At 33.4% G+C, this 24158-nt stretch overlaps 1 protein-coding gene across 1 annotated transcript; it reads left to right on the top strand.

Moving 5' to 3' along the window:
- The first annotated feature begins 1907 nt into the window (after positions 1 to 1907).
- Positions 1908 to 23826, top strand: LOC134270220 (integrin alpha-PS1-like). Its single transcript, XM_062752411.1, has 26 exons — positions 1908 to 1941; positions 2030 to 2068; positions 2645 to 2733; positions 3055 to 3219; positions 3498 to 3543; positions 4993 to 5124; positions 5497 to 5704; positions 7362 to 7464; positions 8119 to 8254; positions 8372 to 8466; positions 8654 to 8958; positions 9465 to 9630; positions 10843 to 11019; positions 11298 to 11380; positions 11859 to 12012; positions 12374 to 12552; positions 12798 to 12881; positions 14491 to 14596; positions 15049 to 15168; positions 15923 to 15988; positions 17244 to 17273; positions 19599 to 19751; positions 20170 to 20289; positions 20766 to 20864; positions 21099 to 21224; positions 21759 to 23826. The coding sequence occupies exons 1-26, from the start codon at positions 1908 to 1910 to the stop codon at positions 21852 to 21854; spliced, it is 3111 nt and encodes a 1036-aa protein (XP_062608395.1). The 3' UTR covers positions 21855 to 23826.
- The last annotated feature ends 332 nt before the right edge of the window (positions 23827 to 24158 follow it).

Below are 24158 nucleotides of genomic sequence, written 5' to 3' on the forward strand. Positions count from 1 at the left end.
CTGAGGGTAAATTCAAATTTTAGAAGAATAAATGGTTTATAATTTCAACCCACTTTGTACTTGGACATGTACATATTAAATGCTGAGATAAGGATGTTCAAGATAATTATACATGTGCATATATAAATGCACAAAAATGCATAAATTGTCTGCACCATTGATTGTTACATGAAAGCCATAATCGTGTTCATTGGCTAATACTGTATACAGGGTTATTTTCGCCCTGTGTAATTTTCGCCCTTTCACATATGCAAACAATTTTGCCCCGTTTTAAATTCGCCCACTCATAGTTTTATTTAAAAAATTATGTAACATTATCAACAACTGTATTCAACTGTAACATTATCCCTGTAACATTATCAACAACATAGGTTTTAACATTATCAACAACGCACTGTAAATATCAACAACATAGGTAGGGAAATAAACTCAACTGTAACATTATCAACAACATAGGTAAGGGGGAACTAAACTCAACTGTAACATTATCAACAACATAGGTAAGGGGGAACTAAACTCAACTGTAACATTATCAACAACATAGGTAAGGGGGAACTAAACTCAACTGTAACATTATCAACAACATAGGTAAGGGGGAAATAAACTCAACTGTAACATTATCAACAACATAGGTAAGGGGGAAATAAACACGTCTGTAACATCAACAATATAGGTAAGGGGGAAATAAACTCAACTGTAACATAATCAATAACAAAGGTGAAATGTAACATTTTAGGTAAGTATTAACCCAAATGTAACATTATCAACAACATACCATAGGTCCTGAGCTGTAACATTATCAGCAACATAGGTAAGGGGGAATATAACCCAACTTTAACATTCAACTTAACATAATCAACAACATTAGGGGAAAATAAACCCAACTGTAACATTATCAACAATATAGGTGGGGGAAATAAACCCAACTGTAACATTATCAACAACATAGGTAAGGGAAAAATATGGGGGAAATATAACACCAGCTGTAATATTTAATCAACAACATAGGTAAGGGGAAATAAAACCCAACTGTAATGTTACCAACAACATAGGTAAAGGGGAAATAAACTCAACTGTAACATTATCAACAATATAGGTAAGGGGGAAATGAAACTCAACTGTAACATCAACAACATAGGTAAGGGGGAACTAAACTCAACTTTAACATTATCAACAACGTAGGTAAGGGGGAAATAAACTCAACTGTAACATTATCAACAACATAGGTAAGGGAGAACTAAACTCAACTGTAACATTATCAACAACATAGGTAAGGGGGAAATAAACTCAACTGTAACATCAACAACATAGGTAAGGGGGAAATAAACTCAACTGTAACATAATCAATAACAAAGGTAAGGGGGGGATAAACTCAACTGTAACATGTTCAACAACATATTAGGTAAGGGGGAATATAACCCAAATGTAACATTATCAACAACATACCATAGGTAAGGGGGGAATAAACTGTAACATTATCAACAACATAGGTAGGGGGAAATAAACTCAGCTGTAACATTATCAGCAACATAGGTAAGGGGGAATATAACCCAACTTTAACATTATCAGCAACATAGGTAAGGGGGAATATAACCCAACTGCAACATTATCAACAACATAGGTAGGGGAAAATAAACCCAACTGTAACATTATCAACAACATAGGTGGGGGAAATAAACTCAACTGTAACACTATCAGCAACATAGGTAGGGGGAAATAAACCCAACTGTAACATTATCAACAGCATAGGTAAGGGAAAAATATGGGGGAAATATAACACCAGCTGTAATATTTAATCAACAACATAGGTAAGGGGAAATAAAACCCAACTGTAATGTTATCAACAACTTAGGTAAAGGGGAAATAAACTCAACTGTAACATTATCAACAATATAGGTAAGGGGGAAATGAAACTCAACTGTAACATTATCAACAACATAGGTAAGGGGGGAACTAAACTCAACTTTAACATTATCAACAACATAGGTAAGGGGGAAACAACTGTAACATTATCAAAAACATAAGTAAGTGGGAACTAAACTCAACTGTAACATTATCAACAACATAGGTAAGGGGGAACCAAACTCAACTGTAACATTATCAATAACTGAATATAACATAAAATACCTTCAACAACATAGACCTACAGCTTTGGTTTTGGGGAAATATAACCCCAGCTGTAACATCTCTACAACATAAATAAAGGGGGGTATGAAAAAAATTAACCCCAGCATAACAATATCAACAACATATATAGTTAAGGGGCTTAACCCAATTGTAACATTATCTTCACCGAAAGTAAGGGGGAAAATACAATCAGAATGTATGGGGGAAATACAACCCCATCCTTAACATTATCAACAACATAGGTATGGAGGAATATGAGGGAAATATAACACCACCTGTAACATATCTACAAAGTAGGTAAGGGGGAATATGGGGAATTATAACACCGGCTGTTACATTATGAAAAACAATGGGGAAAATGGGTGGAATTTAACCCAGCTGTAGCATTACATGCAGTACATGTACTCTCATGAATGTACTAATCTACTTAGCATCATAATATTTTCCTCTGAAATTGAAAAGTGTTAAGCTAATTACTGAGAAAATGTACTAACTGTGTATATATGATTTGTTGTAGCGTCAGTGTTTGCAGAGAACAGCCACATATCAACCAATGACCAGTGGCTAGGGGGCACAGTCAGGAGCTCTGGGGATGGAATAGCCCTGGTAAGGAGTGAAATCCACTCATATGTTGGAAAGACATAAGCTCTAGATTTATTGTTGTGGTAGAATTTTGTTAATAGAACCTTATACACATGAAGACATCCTGATATTTTCACATCAAATTTCTTTTTCATGTAGACCATATTTTGTCATTTTGTAAAAATAAAAAATTCTTGTGAATAAAATGTGAATTTCAATATATTATTGTGGGATAATGAGATCCTCAGTCAGTGTGTATAGTATCATATAGTACATGTATATGCTTATGTTTTATAAGAAATAAAACTGCTGCAAACAATGATCGGAATCTTTTGAATTTTTTAGGCCTGTGCTTTTCGATACAAACTGAACTACAATCCGTTGGGAAGATGTGCCTCTTTTTCAAACACCCTTGAGCCTTATGGAGAAATCCGTCAGTGTTTAGACGATGGACGGGATAACGAGGGGACGGCGTACTGTCAGTCGGGAGTGGATGCTGTAGTGATGCCGGTCAGTATCACCGAAAAATTTTATATACTAAGTCGGTAATATAGTTAATTTGATGTTTCTCAGGTCCGGTTGCATTCATTTTGAGGTAGCTTTACTGCACATGCTATCATGATTTATGTACACTTAATTAAAATGAAAGAGTAATGTGCATATTAGTACCAGTGGACATCAGTTTATTTCATGTTCTTTCTTTTAGTAAACTTTGTGAAAGGAGAGAAGAAAAAGAGCAGAAGAATATCCTTTCGTTAAGGAGTAATATTTTTTGCATCTTTTTGTAGGATGAGGAGATAGTTCTAGGAGCCCCAGGATCTGTAGACTGGACAGGTAATTAAGGCAATTAATATCATGTAATTATTTCACTTATACAAAGTAAAATGCAGGCATTTTAGAAATTTTTATCTATATAATTTTTACGAGAGAGTAACTCTCTGCAATGAAGCATTTAATATAAATTGCTTTTGCAAATGGTTACAATTTAATCATGAGGAAATATGATTTAATTTGTTAAATTGTATTGCAATGAAGCAGATAAAAATAGCTTTTGCAAACCAAAAAGGAAATATAAATGTTAAATTGTGCATCTGTCTTTTTGAGGAGACAGGAAGACTCTGTTTTGCAGATGAATACAACAAAACCTTCCTTTTGAGGAAGTCATTGAGTGCTTTATGTTTTATATCCTTGTATCAAAGCTTTCTTTATCATATAAAAAGATGTAAAAATAAAACAAGGTTTTAACGGGATATAACTTCCTGTTAATGAAGAGTTCTTTAGAATAAAGTTCATCATAAATTTGGCAAAAATAAAGGCTTGTTTAACAAAATGGCATTTGCTTTATATAGATTCAAATCTCAAAATCATAACATTTTATTTGTCACATAGTGTTTGTAAAGTGTCATCAAATACATGTAGATGTAGATATATTTTTCTGTACTTTTACAGTTAACAAATGTGATTGCCTGCTTTGTAAATTTACTCATACCTCACACAGAAAAGAATATATGTAATTCTTTATATGAACAGTGTCAAGTCAATTTCATTATTGATATAGTAAAAAAAACACAGGCAGAGTAAATATTAAAATTTATTACATTTTTATCCATGAAATACTGTAATTTATTCATTGAATAAAAATGATATTCTGTCACACTGTGAAAGGATATCAAAATGATATCCTTTCACAGTGTGACAAATATCAGAAGTGAGGTAAATGCGTGAGATTTTCCATTCCATAAGGGAGAGTGTTGGGAAAATCTTCCTTGATCTGATATAAGATAGATAGAAGTAAAAAACCATCCTGACAGAAAATAACACTGCTAAAGTTATGTTGCTAAAATCCATGATTACAATGTTTTCACTTCACTTAGCTATGATGTCTCAGCTGTTCAACTATGATGTCATGTAGCCTTAGACTGTATTACAAAAAGACAGCTTGGCAAAGGTGGGACCTATGAAATTACTTTGCTATATCCGTAATTCGTTATTTACGTATAATGAATTGGTTAAATTTATATTTCTGGGGATCTAATATAACTTCGCTATATCCGTGAATTCGCAATATACATGTTTGTACTAAACAAGTTTTGCTGTAGAAGTTATTTCACTCATGAGACAGGAATTTTTTATATTTTCACTCGTGCTATGCACTCATCAAAATATTAAAAAAAAATCCTGTCCCACTCGTGAAATAACTTCCATATTCAACAACAAAACATTTAATATCCTCTATATATATTTAGGAAATTTAATAGTAAATGAATAATCTTGTATTTACAGGTCAGGTTGCCAGAATCTATATAACGGGGGATATTTCTCAGAGCTCCGCTATCAGAGACAAGTCCTGGAGTTACAGTCAGCCGTACCATGAAGAGGATAAACGTCCCGCTGTAGATAAACACTCATACTTAGGTAGGACTATTTTATAATTAAATGCACTTAGGTAAGGCTATTGTAGAAATGCCCTGCTATGTCAAACAGACATACTGTATATATGTAGGGTAATTGTAGAAGTGCCCCATGGTTGATAAATATTTGCATTTGAGTAAGAGTATTTTACAAATGCCCTATGATAAGTATAGCAAATAATCTGATTTAAGGAACCAATGCACAGAGTTTTACTGGACTATGAAGCATAATACAACAGTTATGGCTGAATGACTGTTGACAACAGTGTTTACAATGTTGTATATCTTTTGTCTAATAAATGTGGGAAAATTAATTTTCAAATGTTCAATGCAACCTGTAAATGCAACAGCTAATTCAGATCATGTTTATTTGTAGGCTATTCAGTAATATCGGGAAAATTCCGTGGATACCAGAGGAGAGTCTACATTGGCGGTGCCCCTAGGTCTAATTCCACTGGTCAAGTGGTCATCTTCACCAAAAGTAACAGTGACCTTGTCTACTATATCCAGAACATCATCAGTGGAACTATGGCATTCTCAGCATTTGGAAGTGACCTGGCTGCTGTAGACTTTGACAATGATGGGTAGGGTTTGACAATCTCCTTGTACCGGTATTGAATTACATACAGTTAAATTTAATTATCCCAAAGACCAGTATATCAAGTACCAGGGATATGTCAAAGTGAGTTGGCAGTATCAATCAATTTTTCCTTAATGTTTTTAGCTCACCTGAGCCAAAGGCTCAAGTGAGCTTTTCTGATCACAATTTGTCCGTTGTCTGTCGTCGTTGTCGTTGTCGTCGTCGTCGTTGTCGTCGTCGTTGTTGTTGTAAACTTTTCACATTTTCGACTTCTTCTCAAGAACCACTGGGCCAATTTCAACCAAACTTGCCACAAAGCATCCTTGGGTAAAGGGGATTCAAGTTTGTTCAAAAGAAGGGCCACGCCCTTTTCCAAGGGGAGATAATTATGAATTAGAGAAAAATTAATGGCATTTTTAAAAAATCTTCTTCTCAAGAACCACTGGGCAAGGAAAGATGAAACTCATGTGGAATCATCCTCAGGTAGTGTAGATTCAAGTTTGTTCAAATCATGACCCCCGGGGCTAGGGTGGGGCCAAAATGGCCGACCCAAGTTTTACATAGGAATATACAGGAAAAATCTTTAAAAATCTTCTTCTCAGGATACCACTGGGCCAGGAAAGATGAAACTCATGTGGAATCATCCTCAGATGGTGTAGATTCAAGTTTGTTCAAATCATGACTCCCAGGGCTAGGGTGGGACCAAAATGGGCGACCCAAGTTTTACATAGGAATATATAGGAAAAATCTTTAAAAATCTTCTTCTCAAGAACCACTTGGCCAGGAAAGATGAAACTCATGTGGAATCATTCGCAGATGGTGTAGATTCAAGTTTGTTCAAATCATGACCCCCGGGGCTAGGGTGGGGCCAAAATGGGCGACCCAAGTTTTACATAGGAATATATAGGAAAAATCTTTAAAAATCTTCTTCTCAAGAACCACTTGGCCAGGAGAGATGAAACTCATATGGAATCATCCTCAGATGGTGTAGATTCAAGTTTGTTCAAATCATGACCCCCGGGGCTAGGGTGGGGCCAAAACGGCCGACCCAAGTTTTATATAGGGAAACCTTTTTAAAATCATCTTTTCAAGTACTTCAAAGCTATGATTAGTGATATTAATATGGAATCATCTTCAGGTAGTGTAGATTCTAGTTTGTTCAAATCATGAACCCCTGGGGGGTTAAAATTCAAGCCCCCCCCCAGTAAACTTTCAGTTCTGATCTGATATGTGCTTTTTCCTAGCCAATGTGCTCAGGTGAGCGCTGTGGCCCCTGGGCCTCTTGTTAAGCATTGTTTTCTTGAAACTTAGAATATCTTGAAGTTGAATCTTGGTCCATCAGGTTCAAAATAACAAAGTTTGACTGTACATGTACATGTACATGTACATGTATATGTGAAGCATCTGAGATTTATTGTTTTTGCCTTCAACTGAATGTTGGCAAATTTATGTACATTTATTGTAAGACAAACAAGTGTAGTAAAAATTGGTAAAACACGTATGAAAAATGTTAAAAATGTTAAAATTTGGAATTTTGATGTGATGTTATTAGATATCACATTGAAAAGTAAATTTCAAAACATAGTTGAAGAATACAATATTTGGGGGAGGCATTATGACTGTTTTTGACATCTGCTCATTAAGTTCTGCGTTTTTGACAGGTATGATGAACTGGTTGTTGGATGCCCTCTTTACACCAAAACGGACACCACAACCAATATGTTTGCTGGAGGGGCCATTTATGTGTACAGTACTAAAACAAAGGTACTAATTTTGTTATAAAATGTACATATAATAAAAGTTAGTGTAATACAGTTAGTTAGATTCAGTGGAGTAAATTAGGTGTTTTCATTTCATAAATGTTTTATTTTCTTGTTTTAAAGGCTGGATTCTGCTTTTTAAATTCATTATTAAATTTTTATTTTATTTTCCATTCTCACCGGAGCTCAAGGTAGATCATTAGATTCTACTTTTGGAAATTCAAAGCTATATCTAAATATTCCAAATAGACAGAGGCTTAGAAACACAAAACTTTGTCATTTGATGTATTTTAGGTTGTCAGGGTACATGCATTTTAAGCTAAAAAGAGGTATAAATACACATATTGCTATCTAATTAAAATTAGATGTTAGATCTGCTCGCACACTCGCTACACTAACATCTAACAACATCCCATAAAGGGTCACGTCAGAGGTCAAATTCTATCAACTAATCAAATCCTTCCCTGCAAAATCATCATATATTGTTGAAGTGAATAAGTCTAGAGCTGTTCTGAATTTGACCTCTGACGTGACCCTCTATAGGATGTTGTTAGATGTTAGCGTAGCAAGTGTGCAAGCGGATCTTACATCTAATTTTGATTAGATTGCACATATTGGGGATAGCTTTGTAATCGTGTTTTGGTATTTTGATTGACAGCTGTCCTCCTACACTAAGCCCCGCCTGATCACCCTGGATATGGCGGAGAGTGAATGTGACAAAATGAAGTGTTTAGAGGCCAGGTTCGGACATTCCCTCTCCAGGGCCGGGGATCTAAATCTGGATGGATTCCAAGGTAGACTGTCAATCTAATACAGAAATGTTGTATTTATTGTTATCAACGACATAACAGAAAAAAAAATCCATGATGAACATTTCTTTTAGTAAATTAAAAGCATTATATTATCTACAGATTTGGCAGTAGGGGCTCCGTATGACAATTTTGAGCGTGGTGCTGTTTATATATTTCATGGATCAAAAACTGGAATCATTCCTAAATATGTTCAGGTAATTTAGCTTAACAGTTTTGCAAACACATATATATATCTGATGTATTTTGTGTTTACATGATTGTATAATGTGAAATTGTATTCTTGGATATAAAGTATGTACATGCAAATGCAGCTGTGCTATTTAAAGTTTTGTACACCTATATGTATATGTGGATGAAATAAGTACCTTTTCTATTTTTCAGAAAATCTCAGCCTCAGACCTGGATCCTGCCCTGCGGACGTTTGGTTATGCTTTGTCGGGAGGTCTGGATTTAGACCAGAATGGCTATTCGGATGTTACAGTGGGGGCCTACGCCTCAAATAAAGCCATCATGCTGAGATCCCGGCCCATTGTACACCTCTTCCCCAATGTCACCTTCAGCCCCAGGAAGTTTAACCTCAGTAGAGGCGTGGGTTGTCCTTATGACGACCCAGCCCTCGTCACCAAACCCAGATATTGCATGCTGTTGAAGATTTGCCTCATGTTCACTGCTAAACCTGAACAAAGGTACAGAATGATTCATCCACATGTACAGTGGTTAGGACTTATTAGAAATTATGTCCAGTTGATTCTCTCAATCTAATCTGAGGGAATTCTCACAAATTTTGCTCAAAGAAGTTGTATTTGCAAAAATTCATTATTTTGTCTTTTTTGTAAATTTTTACATCTTCTACTACTGTAATTTTTGCCCCTGTTTTATTTTCGCCCCTTTCAACGTGTCACAAGTGGGCGAATTTAAAATGGGGGGAATTCAAAGAAAACAGCATAAATTCTTAAACAGAACTGGGACTGGGCGAATTTAAAATGGGGCAAATTTGTAAGCAAGTGAAAAAGGGCAAAAATAACACAGGGCAAAAATAACCCTGTATACAATATTCATTTCCTTACTACTGTTTGGAAGAAGTTCTTTCAGATTCTTTGAGAAACATGTATGTGTATACATAGTTTTAAAAAAGGGGTATGGATTTCTATGAAGAGCAGTTTATGATCTTGTAAAATTTTGTTTTCTGTAGCTTTTCAACAGTTCAGAGTATTGATGTAAAAGTGGTGGCAGAAAAAGATCGGGTGGAGAAGCGAATCTTATTTAAAGGCGCTCCACAACCAGACATGGTGTCCTACACTCAGGACCTGGCCTACCAAAAACTGGAGGGCTGTCACAGTCAGGTCATATATCTCGCTGTAAGTATTCACAGGTTATAGGTCAAGCCTCAGATGGGGTAAATACTGTATATATATATTAACACTTCGAGACCACTACCTTATATGGAAGGCAATTTTCAACATGTGACAATGTTTTCGTCACACCCGTACTCCGATCAAGTGAATGAGTCCCAAAGCATGATAGTCTATGTTTATGATTCAATGGCGACACATGGTTTTTGTCCGTTAACTGCAAAATATTTACTTTGTCACCGGAAAAACCGTAGAGTTTCTATATCACTTTATAAGACCGAAATGGAAAGATTATATTCCAAAGACATTGCTCCATGCTCACATTTAATATTGGAGTTGTTATAGATGATTAATAGTTGCTTTGAATACGGTACAAATGCTTTGACGTTTGCATGTACATAAAAACTTTTTGATGATATTTAGGGATTGAAAAATAATTGCACACCTTGTATTACTGTCTAATACTATGAACATGTATATCGTGAAAAAAACCACACTCAGTGCTTTATCGACACGACAGCACCTATGTCTCTTTGGACAATGGTTTAAGCCGATTTATTATTGTTTATATAAGGCTTCATAAAGCAAATTTTGTAAATGTGAGCATAGGAATGAAAGATTATACATCATTTTAAATAGGGCTGTATCAATATATCGATATATCGATACGTATCGATATTCAACAAAAATATCGTATCGAAAAATTACTTCCAATACGTATCGGACAAGAAGCTTTTCTTTCAATTCTGCTAAAAAGATAGGAATTTTAATAAGCAAAGATTATATTTCACTTTTTTGAATTAAAACTGATCAATAATTATAGATTTATAAAAGAAAGAACACAGTTTTTATAGCTATTATAAAATACATAACAATGTTATTTTAACCTGTTGATTTTACAGTCATTAAAAATTTCGATTGGAAGTATTTTATTTACTGACTATGGGATAAGAACTTTGAAATGGGTAATAAAACACTAAATTTTTTATGAAATCCATGCATTAAATGATTAATGAGCCTTTTTTGATGGACATGTTTAAGAATCCAATATATCGCATATCGCTTTAAAAAATATTGTATCGTATCGTATCGAAATTTTTTGCTCAATACACAGCCCTAATTTTAAATATTTCTTTCATAAATCTAAAAAAATTAATTGAAAATAAGTTTCCAAGGGACAATTAAATACAGATATGTTCTTATTTTTGATATTTGTAGGACAATATCAAGGACAAGCTAACTCCGATTCAGATAGACATATCCTACAGCCTGGGAAACAAACCCGACTTCAGACGTCGGCGGCGTCGACAGGTCTTCACGGACATTAACAAGTTTCCAATCCTGATGATAGCCAATCAGACCGCAGAAACCTCTGTCACGTCATTCACAGAGAAGGTTTGTATCCTCTTACACAGATATTCAAAAACCTGATTGAAGGTAAAAAAATAGATTATTAAGGTTAAAAATAGTCAAGTGATATTTTTGATTTCAATTAAAGTTTGAATGCTTTGCAAAAATAAATTAGTCTTCTCATTGCTTTTTGTTCAAGGTAATTAGTACTCTGAATATAACATAATTGACAAACTGATCAGAGTTTAAATTAATTTTGTGTTTATTATGATACATAATTTCTTTCACCATATAAAGGATAATGATTGTATTTGTGTTTTCAGATTGATTTTGTGAAGAAGTGTGGTACAGATGATATCTGTCAGAGTAACATTAGACTTCAAATGAGTCTGTTTCCCCTGGAAAGGTATGTCATATACAGCCTACTCTTCCCTGTAGGAGAATAACACCCCCACACCCTACACCCCTTCTTACCCTCAACCCCCACCCCCACCAACAAACTTCCCCACCCCCACCTATACCCTCAACCATAGGAAGTCAATTCAAATTAAAATATATCAACAGAATACTGTGGAGATACATTTCATTTTTTTGTGTTGTGTCAAAAATTAAAATATTTTAAGTCCTCTCTTTTGTTTAATTGTGTTGGTTTCATTTCTTGCTTATTAAAGTTGGTATACATGTAAATGACAATATGTAAAAATTAGGTTTAAAAAATGAATAAATTCATGCATGATGCCATGTTCATGTAATATTTCTAAACCTCTTCTTTTATTTAGAAGTAAAATATTCTTGCGTTTAAGAGATTAAATTTGTAAGGTTACTTTTAAAGTAACTGAATATAAAAACACATCACTTAAATTATTATATTCCATATATTTTAGGGATGGAAATAAGTATGTGTTGAGTATTGGTGAAAATGACCTCTTCAAGGTGAAAATTACACTGACCAACAAAGGTGAGCCCGCCTACCAGCCCAGCTTTTACCTGGTTGTCCCCAAGGACATGCAGTACGCGGGCAGCACACCTGTCTATCCGGTACGTAGAGATTCATACAAAGTGTTTAAAATTAATAAACAAACTGTGAAAAATTTGTTCAAAATCATAAAATGTTGTTTAAATGAAATATTAAATTTTGGATTATTCAGTACATTGTATAACTTCATTTAACCTTCATTATGCAGTTCATTTTTTTTAACAAACTCCATGGGGTCAAGAAAAATAAAATTATTGAGATATCAGAGGAATTGAATTTGAGATTAAATTACATCAAGAAATAGATCAAGAAATAGTTGTTAAGACTTCTAGCTCACATTGACATATCCATGGTATTTAACACATTGATATTTGAGATACAGAAGCTCATCATTAAATTAATGATTGTTTTGTTGTTTTACAGCCTGGACTGTCACCTCCTGCATGTATCAACATCAACACAACAACTATATTTTGTGAGCACACCAATCCATTTGGAAACTCTGTTAAATCTGACGTCCGCACTGAGTTTAATATTGAGCTGGACGCCTCGAATCTACCTCTCAACTTGTCAGATTTCACCATCAGGGGTCTCTTCAACACGTAAGTCAAATTTCTGTAGATGTGTCTCTTGATTAGGTATGTTTTTCAACACACTTTAAGGGAAATAACTCTTCCATATCACTGCTAATACTCATTCTTCATGTTACATTAAAATCTCATATTAACTTTACAACACACTTAAAGGGGAATAACTCTTCTTCTTGTTCCTTCTGAATATTTGAAGATGGAGAACAATTATATGTCATGGGAAAGATTCTGAAATGATTTTGTGGCTATTTTTTCAGTACAAGTCAGGAGCAGTCCCCAGATAATGATGAAGTCATTCTTCAAGTGAGGATGGTTACAAAAACAAACATCAGAGTGTTTGGGTAAGTAAATAAACCCCACCCTCTCAAAAAAAAAATCATCACCTCCAAACTTTTCTAAGAGGAAATTTAGAACTTAACAATATTTATGTAGTTTATAACTCATTTTTTAGCTCACCTCAACGAAGTTGGGGGAGCCCCCCCCCCAGGTTAAGGTTAAGTTTTTTGGAGCAGTTTTCCTCTATGTCCTATATTGAAGAAAAAGATGGTTCTAGTGTGTTTCATTGTACCAGTCAAAGTTTCAGATGCTACAATTTCAGCAAAGGAATGACCAGGTTAATGTTTTTGGAGCAGGTTAACATTTTTGGTGCAGTTTTTGGTGTAGGTTTCATTTCCAAGTAACTATAAGCCCTATGTTGACCAAACTTGCATGTATGATACATCTAAGGATAACTACCAGGCTTGCTTTTTAATCTGACCTACATTTTACGGTTGAGTGAACAGGTTAAAGTTTTTGGTGCAGGTATCATTTCCAAGTAACTATAAGCACTATGTTGACCAAACTTGCATGGATGATACATCTACGGATGCATACTACCAGGCTTGCTTCGGATGCTGAATCTGACCTACATTTTACGGTTGAGTGAACAGGTTAAAGATTTTGGTGCAGGTTTCATTTCCAAGTAACTATAAGCCCTATGTTGACCAAACTTGCATGGATGATGTATCTAAGGATGCATACTACTGGGCTTGCTTCGGATGCTGAATCTGACCTACATTTTCCGGTTGAGTGAACAAGTTAAAGTTTTTAGTGCAGGTTTCATTTCCAAGTAACTATAAGCCCTATGTTGACCAAACTTGCATGGATGATACATCTAAGGATCCACCTTGAATAAAATGTGTTTTGTTATCATTTTAACTATAAGAGCCAAACTAGCATGGATGATACATATAAGGATGTATACTACCAGGTTTGCTTCGGATGCTGTATCTGACCTACATTTTCCAGTTGAGTGAATAGGTTAAAGTTTTTGGTGCATGATTCATTTCCAAGTAACTATGAGTTCTTTAATAATTAAACTTGCGTGGATGATACATATAAGGATGCATACTACTGGGCTTGCTTCGGATGCTGAATCTGACCTACTTTTTGTTGATGAGTGAAAATGTTAGTTTTTGATGCATGTTTCATTTTCAATTAACTATGACAGCAAACTTTTATATTTGCACAAAAGTTAATGAAAATATTTTAGTAATACATAGTTATGGGTGTCTATTACCAAAAAACTATAAGGCTTATATAACATTGTATAAACCAAACTTGCACAAATGTTGCATCAAGAGATGAAAACTCTCAAATTTGCTTCAGATGCTGGATTTTAATTACATTTTCATGAAGAAGAACTTGTTTAAATTTTTTATGTAGTTCTATTTCAAAATCAGATTAAAATTGCTTAAATATTTTCATTTTTGGAATGTACACTTCTTGTTGGTTAATTGTGTGACTTTGCCTTACTTAAAGACAACATTTGTTGAGGTGAGCTCTGTAATCTCTGATTACCTATGTTTTTTCCAGGGAATTGAGTTAAGGAAGATGCAAGGTTAAGTCAGACAGATTAAAAATCTTACATAATCCACCTTGAATAAAATGTGTTTTGTTTATTTTACATAGAGAGGCGGAGCCAGCTAATGACGTCATCTTTAGGGGCCCCATACGGGGAGCAAGTGCGGTGAAGCATGAAGATGCTATTGGACCAGCTGTCAATCATACATTCACTGTAAGTCACCCAAACAGACTTTTATATTTGCACAAAAGTTAATGAAAATATTAGTTACATATTTGTGAAAGTATATTCATAAATTAGAATTTAGAAATAATTTTTATAGATGCTATTAACATTATATTTTATATTTAAGTATAAAGTATTTCAGTTAATGTTTAAGAATAAAATGCCATAGTACACACAGTAATACCTGTAGAGTCTATGTTTGTCCAGCATACATGTACATGTAAATTGTACATTTAATTGATAGAATGACTTGTATGTTAGATACACGAGGTGATGGAACAGGTGTAAAAGTTTTCCAATTCATGTATTCTCTTCTGATCTTGGAGATTTTAATGATATGATTTTTAGCATTGCAACAGTTCACTGATCGCAAAGACTGTTTCAATTATCTATGAATGAATATGCTTGGCACATTTAAATGAGGAAGGTTTGTTTCGTAGGTGTACAATGAGGGTGTCGGTTCCGTGGGATCTGCTGTCCTAGATATTTTCTGGCCGGTGGAGAAGGACCCTGGGGATTATGAAGACGGGAAACATCTTTTGTATCTTATGCAGACCGAGGTAAGAAACCATGTAATAGGATTCAGGGGTAGTTAGCATGGAGCACAAGGTGGATTGACCAATTGACAAGGGATGCTCACCCCTCCATGGCACCTGATCCCACCTTCAATTTTTTGGAGGTCATGTTTGCTCTGCTCCAATTTTATATAGTTTAATGGACTTTTGAACTTGAAAACTGTTCGTTTAAATATCTGCGTATATTTTATAGACTAAAGCATACTATGGATTCTGAACAGCAAGTGAATTGTGTGTGGTTAATAGTATGTGTGACTGGAAATATTAGAAGGATAGATGACAATGAACTGTATCATGTATCAAGGATAGGAAATTAGCATTAACACTGTGGGAGATAGTTCATTTGAATGGCTGGGATAGTTAGGAATGGTTGAATTATTTATGGGGGATAGTTAATAAAACAAATAGTTTATATGGAATTGATATATTGTATCACTTGAATAGTTTTGTTGGATCTTATCTAATACTGGAGATAATTTGCACCAAATTTTTTATATGGTATGAAACAAGTAATAGGAATAGTTCAAATGATATATGAACATGCTGAGAGTGACACAGATTTAAAATAAAATGAGAAAGAGAAAAAAGTCCCCCCCCCTGAAAAAAATAAAATGATGGAGTTCAGTTTCAATATTGATATCAACATTTAAAACCTAGGAAATAAAATTCTTTGAACTAAAAGTATGAGAATTGTTTATTTTTGTTTTGAGTAAATGTTTGTTGTATGTTTTTTTTTCAGTCTCTGGATCGGTCCAAGGCCCAGTGTACTCATGATCCTCAGTATTACAATGTTCTACAAGTCACAGTATGTACTAATGTCATGTCAATGATAATTTCTCCTCTGTTTGTACAATGCTGCATTACACTATATTATGTCAAATAGCACAGCTGGACCATGCACGGCACACACACAAAAATGTGCTGAGTTATGCTGCACAGTTATAGCAAGACCCTATATTGCTTTACAGTTTACGACACAAAATTAAATACCCGCAAAGGATTCTGCTGTGCATTTTTTTATATATTTACTGATTTAGGCATTCATTCTGTGCATAGACTTGATGTTGCAACGTCATCATGTAGACTATTAAACCTGGAAGTATACACTCATAAACATATTAATTAGAAAACAGTATAGTGCAAACATTTTTCTTGGCACTGGCTAGAAATTTAAACCTATCACTTTGCTAGACTTGCCATAAAAATATTGTACTCTATCTGCTGTGATCGCAAATCCAATATTTACCTGCTTATTGTATATTACACTCTGTACAATAACCTTTTTTTAATTTATATCATACAATATATACAAATCTAATTCTGAGTGGCAATAATGTAAGTGTATTCTTTATAACAAAATGTCATTCATCTGATTTCTCTGGAAAATTTTTAAATGTCTTTCAACTTTGTGTAATTGTCAATGAATATCAAGAGTTAGAGAAATTATTTACTTTTGAGAATTGAGATTTTGGTGTCCATCCTGAAAATAGCAAAATTTTAAATGATTGTTTCACCTTATCCATTGTTAATTTGCTTTATACATTTTTTTCTGGAATACATTAATTAATTAATTAATATTATGATATTTATAAAACTGAACAATAGTCACTAGTTTATAATGTAATTTATTGTTGAATTGGTTTCCATAGAAACACTGCTTTACTGATGAGCCAATTAGATTTTGATCAGTACTACAGCTTCCTTCCAACCATTTGAACAATGCAAAGCCATTAAAAAAGATCCAATTCAAATACACATAAATTTTGATAATTTTATCTCAAATTGGAGGAAGCTTTGGTATTGTTTGGTATCTTAGAACTGTTTCACAAACACAGTACAACAAATATCAGCATTGAAAGCTGTTGTCTGAACAGATAGTAAGATATTTTAGTAACAAAAATAGAAGGTAAATATTTTATCAGCAAGAGAAGAAAACAAAATTTACCACGATTGTTGTGTATTGATTGTTGTACTGTTTGTGAGACAGGTCATATGGGTGGATCTAACTTTTTGCTGGGTGACTAACTAACCTATATTTTTCTGTTGCTTGCCTACTATAGGAAAACGCTGATCTTATCATTCGACTACCAGTAAGTTGTACTCTTATGACTTTTATCATGTTTTATTGAGATCTTGGTTAAAATTGAAATGTAACATTAAAACCAACACTGCCTTTTTGTATTTATTGAACTGAATTTCCGTTTTCATCTGAAACATGGGGTGTATAATTAAAAGAACCACCATAATTAAAAAGTGAGAAGGAAAACAAAAATATATGTGACTTGTTTTGATTATTTTTTCTATTGAATTCTAGACCCTGTGGGGCTAATGAGACTAAGTTGTAATAGTCCATATTTATTCTGAAACGTCTGTCCAATCTCATAATGATTTTTTCATGTTAGAATACGTTGGTTTTAATGTTACATTGTACCAATAGAGAGTCGTACTTGTAGAAATTGGAATAAAAACAGTGAAATTAGCCATTTAGTGGTATCTAGAGGATATTAAAGGTCTTATGCTTATTGAAATTAGATTAATTTATGTTATTAATTTTATTAAAACCAATTTTTGCCAAAAAACATTAAATTAACTTTTAAGATATTTGAAGGAATATGTTAAATTTTACTTTCCTCTTGTTTTTTTTATACGCCCGTCTTAAGACGGGACGTATTATGTTATAGGCTTCGTGTCCGTCCGTCTGTCCGTCCATCCGTCTGTCTGTTAGCTTTTTCGTTTCCGGCTCATAACTTTAATACTACTAGGCTTAGGATTATCAAACTTTGTCATCTGATGCATCTTGGGTAGAAGGTGTGTCGCGTACAAAAAGTAGGTCGCTCTGACCTTTAATTAAGAAGTTATAGCCAAATATGGAAAAATCCTTTCCGGCCCATAACTAGAAAACCATAAGACCTACAATCGTCAAACTTGGCCAGTTTATGCATCTTAGGTAGAAGGTGTGTCGCGACCTATTTCAAGGTCACTGTGACCTTTAATTTAAGTGATTTTTTTAAAAAAAAATTTGTCTTTTTACTATTCATTTACACATCCCAAATAATGTAAGAGTCTTGCACTGTCCTTATTAAAAAAGTGTTAAATCAAGAAAATACTTATTTTTTCTAAGCATATACTTGACAGCAATCTATAACAAATATAATGTATGTCAGAGAAATCCTGCCTCTCCCATGAGTGTAATTATCAAGCACTGGTCAAGAAGAATTTTGATAACAGAAAATTGCATGTCAAATTAGAGAGAAATTAATGGGTTTTGAGTGCGAGGAGCCAACTGACAGAGCATTGCTGTTATCTATATCCCTTGAGTATTGGGCAAATGGGTTGTTTGATTAAAAATAGCTTTTGTTGACTAGCTTAAGTTTTAAAATGAATTTGATGAAAAGTAATTAAAACTAATTTGATTTGCATAATAGACTAATCTGATATTATGTAATATTATTAATTTAAAAACTAATTTTATGGGGTGGGATGGAATCAAGCATGTCCATATGAATTAAATATTAAAACCTGTCGGGCATTAAATCTCAACCAAAAAAAAAAAATCTTTGAGTATTTTGTATGTTTTTAAAAAAAAATTATAGTAGATAGTGCAGACCCATTCATCTCTTGGTAGTAAAGAGTAGACAAGCATTCAGTTAAAGATTAATTAATGAGTTCAATGTTGGAAGGCTAGCTGTCTCAGTCGCTCTGATTAAGCTGTACCCTTTGGGGATTAGACAGAGGAACTGTTGGTCATTTGATGGCCAGCCTTTTCTTTTCAAAATTAATTTGGTATAGATTAAGTTGTTAAGACTAATTTGATGATGGGCATTTGACAAGGTCTAACACAACCAGCACAGAAATCTTTCGGTGATGTAATATTTATTATAATTGATGCCTACATCACAGGGGATGGATAAATATTTTAAGGAATGGAAAAATCATCAAAATCCTAGAATCAAGGTTGATGTGATTTTCTTGTACCTAAACTGTTCAAGAAAATTGTGTAATTTTTTGACGGGCGTATCATGCTGTGGCGCGGCACTTTTTTTAACTACAGACTGCATGCAATCAAATATTCAAATCTCATTTAACATTGATTTGTTACGGCATTTGTTACTGATACCTTAAAATGGTGATGGAAATAAAAATCAATAAATATAAAGTCATCTACTTTACATATTTTTTTTTCACTGTGAGAAATGCAGATTTGATTAAAAAAAAGAATTCACCTTAAAAACTATTGTTTATCAGAGATGAAAAGAATCTACGGAACAAAATTTTATGTAATTGATATTTTTTGATCACAGCCATTGATGCAATCTTTATGATGTATGTAATTGAATTAATATTTTTTTGATTATAGACATTAATGCAATGTCTGTGATGTATGTAACAATAAGAGCTTGTCATTGTGATGGTAGGTTAAGACATCCGTCGTGGTGAATAACGGGGAGGGGCCGACGTACAACACCCCCGACACTCGGCGGAGACGAGAGATCGGTAATGAGGAACCATCGACCACGACACAGAAACCAGGCCGAGAGTCCCCCTCAGGGAGGAACATTATCAAACTGGTAAATAGAAACGACATGATTAAATTTTATTCAACTAATATCAGATAATGAAGCATTACTTTTGTAATGGGAGATTAACTGATGTATAAAAAAGAAACAATAAAATTTTTTCTAATTAACACTGTAAATGTATTATATTAGCATTTATAATATTTAGTGGAAATTCATTTCTGAACAAGTTAGCGTAGAATTAAATCGAAACATTTCTCAATGTTCTTATTTGTGTACATGTGTGCAATACATTTAGCTTTGTACTTGAGTTAGCTGAGGCTTCTCTTAAAGTGCTAGAAAGAATACACAGCCAAATGTAATACATTTACAGTATCAGATAATGAAGCATTACTTTTGTAATTGGAGATAAATTGTTAAAATTCATTGTTATCTGAAAAAAAAGTGATAAAATTATTCTATATTTCAGAGCTGTAAGGACAACACAGCCAAGTGTATTAGAATACACTGTAAGATATTCAGGTTGGACAAGAAAGAATCAGCTAAAATTGTGGTACGAGCTCGGCTGTGGGAATCCACCTTATTACAGGTACATTGCAATACCATCATCACTTTGTGAGTGAAAGTGATTCATCATAACATGAGTTCATTTGGTACTTCAAGTTCCAGAACGTCATATTGAAGAAAAAATTAATGAAAGAAAAAATTTCTGTAAACAGGGAAATTTTTGCCCTCATTTTATTTTCGCCCCTTTTGCCCTACTCTCATTTGGGCAAATTTGAAATGGAGTGAAATTAAATAAAACAGTATAATTTCTCGAATAAAACTATGACTGGGCGAATTTAAAACGGTGCAAAATTGTCTGCAAGTGTAAAAGGGTGTAAATTAAATGGGGCAAAATAACCCTGTATACAGTATAATTTTTTACCCCCCAAAAAAGTTTGAAATTATAATTTCACAATTTTTTAAAAATGTATTTCGGATCAATCTGCCAAAATGTATTCTAAAGAGTGACCCTTCCTAGATGAGTTGTTCTATACAGTATCCTCTCTCTGTATTCTATAGGATTATCCAAATTCAGAAGTCCAGATCTCTTCCCTGGCCAGAGTGACCGTGTCACCAGATCTCAATATTTTCCAGGACACGTCAGACGATGAAGGCACTGTGAGTGAAAAAAAATCAATCAAGCATTTTTTGGGGGCATATTTGAAAAAGTCGAACTAAGTAAATCTTACACATTTGAAAAAAGTTAACAAAATACACTGTAAATCAAAAATTTTATTTTTTCTTAATGTATTTTCTTGGTCCTTGGCATTCTGAAGAAATTAGATTCAGTATTTCTCCAAAACTTAAGGGACTAAACAAATTGTTTGATTGATATTTTTTATTTTGCTTAAGGCTACCACATATGCTGTGCCAGAAGTCAAACCCTCAGTGAAGAAGGAACTACAATGGTGGATCATTCTGGTAGCCATTGCTGGTGGAATAGTTTTGTTAGTAGTGCTCATCTTAATATTCTGGAAGGTAAATTTTAAAATTTACAAAATCTTATATACGTGTAATTATACTTATAAAATTGATATTAGTATACACATAAAAATGTACATGCTGCTTTTGCAAATTCTTGTCCAGGAATTTTTGTCAAACTATTATGTACGTATTAGACTCAAATTTAGCCTCTTTAGGCAATGGTGAGGCACATGAGGAATCAATTTTTTTCTTTGAGGAATACTGTACAGCAACTTTTATTCAAGTTATCCTTTTATTCATGATTTATCAGCTTGTTGGTGAAATCAAACTGCAACTATTAATTTTCACAACTGAGGAAACATTTTCTACAATTACAAAGCAAAATAAATTGTTCCTGGCAATTAATATTCACAAGATAAAGTATGACACAAAACTCGCGATATTTCTCATATGCAAGTTTTACAGTTGATAGTAAGAAAACTTAAAATGATCTTGGTCAAGATATTAAGAAGTAATGTGGTCCATAGGCATGTTGTTTTATAATTTTAAATTCACATATTTATGAAATGTGTTTATTTATCTTTTTAGTGTGGATTCTTTAAGAGAATAAAACCCAAAGACTATGAACCAACTTTTCAAGGGGAAATAAAAAAGACGCCAAAGGATTATGACAATGTAGAGTAAAATAGGATAGGACCTTGTAGCTAGGAATTTATCAATTATAGGGTGGCTCCCTCAACAGCCCAATTCTCGCCAATAGAGAGAGAGACAACATCAGCTGGTCCGTCCCAGAGTTAGTCCACGTATCAGAGTCTGGATCCTGTATAGATTGTATGCAATACCAAGTCAAGCGGCTTCCACACATTTTTGTATTGCTTCTGAGCTACATAGATTATCATGATATGATGTCTGAAGTGCTGAACAAGGTTTACACCAAAACTTTGCTAGATTTTACTTTGTCAAGAATATAAAAGGAATCTTGATGTTTTCAATTTTTTTTTAGAGTGGTTGTCAAGTAAGTAAATTAAAAATTGGAATTTTTGTAACCATTGTATTTTTTCATTTTTAAGTATACATTCTCTCTGTATTTAATGAAGAAAGTTCATTTATCATGTTAATGCTATTTTGTGGTACATGTACTCCTCTTAAGTGCTCTATAGTTTACACGGAAATAAGGCAAAACCATAGAGTGTTTGCTCCAAGAAGTAGTTGTTTTACTTTGGTTGTGATTTTTTTTATTTTATTTGCTCTTCGTGTTTTTACAATGCTATGTAGGAAACAAATTGATGAAGGTTACTTAATGACTGCATGTATTTTTTCTGTTTAGCACATACAAAGTTATACCATTACACTTTTGTATATGTACTCCTATCTGGTTTTCCAGATGCATGTTTATATATTTGTAGATTTTAGCGATATCCTCATAAATATGCAATTTCTTAGAGAATCAATGTTCATGTATATAACCTAGGATCTTTATTTAATTCTGTAAATGATGTATGTTGCCTTTTCAGTTGTAAATTTCTTAAATTTGTTAAAACTATTTCAATGCATTCCAAAACCATGAAATCAAATCATAAAAAAAACTTCTTTTGTCTGTTACATGTTAGCAATCTTTTCCACTGTTAAAGTTTTAAAATGATAAACACATATTAAGATATTTTTTCATCCATCACTTGGATGAAAAATCCAGTAATAAATTAAAATAGTTTTATATTTAATTGTATAGATGTGGATGTTGAGTGTAGTATATACTCAACCATAGGACGAGATATTTTAACAACCACATATTAGTTGAATGTGTCTAGGTTTTATTGAAGTTACTCACAATAAGAATTGATGTGTTATGTTGTTAGGTCAGTTTTACTTAAAGATATGTGTTCAAATTGATATTAAAGAGAACTATGTTTTGATGTGTGTTCTTCAGATAATGTAATAAACTGTGAATAACAATTGTAAAAAAAAAAAAAAATGTAACTACACCATTACATTTACTGTGACATGTTTTAACAAGCACTCTCTTCAAGTACTAATACCTAGATCCACACAGATTCGTGTATCAGACCTATAGTGAACAAACCAGTCTTTTTAATAAACATTTTTGATTAACATTGAGGATTCATTTTCAAAATGTCATGTCACCAGGTGTACGTGTATGCAGTGTTCAGATTAATACTGCTTTATCTGAATAAGCAAATGGCAGAATCTATATGTATGCAAAATTTGTAAACTTTATAAATGTATGAAAGTGTACAATTTTAATAGAAATGCAGATGTAATATTTTTAGAAGGTTGCTGTTGAATTTTTCATGTGATTATTTATTAATCTTTATATGAATAAAGAGAAGTAAAATAACTTGCAGGGTTACCTGTAACAACATGATTCTATATGCATAAGGCCCCATGTACAAGGTTTGTCCCAAAAAGTCTTTGACAATATTTTGTAACTTCAACCAATACTTTACATGATTTTTCCTTTATTAAAGTGCCACTTACAACAAATCTTGAGTAATTTACTAATGTTTCACTGTAATTGCATTTGCCTCTTTAGTTACTTATAAAACATCTTTACCTGAAATTTATTTCAGTTCATCAGAAAAAAAATCTGTGCAATCTTTTGGGACAACCTTTGTATGCATATATTTTGAGTAGAAAAGGACTGTGTGTTTACTAACACTATAAATGACTGGCATTTTTTGATTTAAATATATATGTGTTTGTTAACACTTGCAAGGATCTGATATTTATAAAAACACAGTTCAAAGAGAGAAAAAGATTTAGATAGGAAACATTTGCTCAGGGCCCTTGTAATTATATCAGTTGAAATTATTCCTCATTCTTTAAGTGTGTGGTTGTAAAGTCAGAAAGTAGTTATCTGTGATAAATAATGAGCCTTTAGGCTGTCAATAGTGTCTTAGAGGCCCACAGAGGGGGTCTCACAGTGTCTTACAGAAAACTACAGCATTGAGTGTTAATTACTAATGTGAT

This window comes from Saccostrea cucullata, unplaced genomic scaffold, assembly GCF_032062105.1.
Source record: "Saccostrea cucullata isolate Sc308-1 unplaced genomic scaffold, CSIRO_AGI_Scuc_v1 ctg49, whole genome shotgun sequence".
Taxonomy (NCBI): domain Eukaryota; kingdom Metazoa; phylum Mollusca; class Bivalvia; order Ostreida; family Ostreidae; genus Saccostrea; species Saccostrea cuccullata.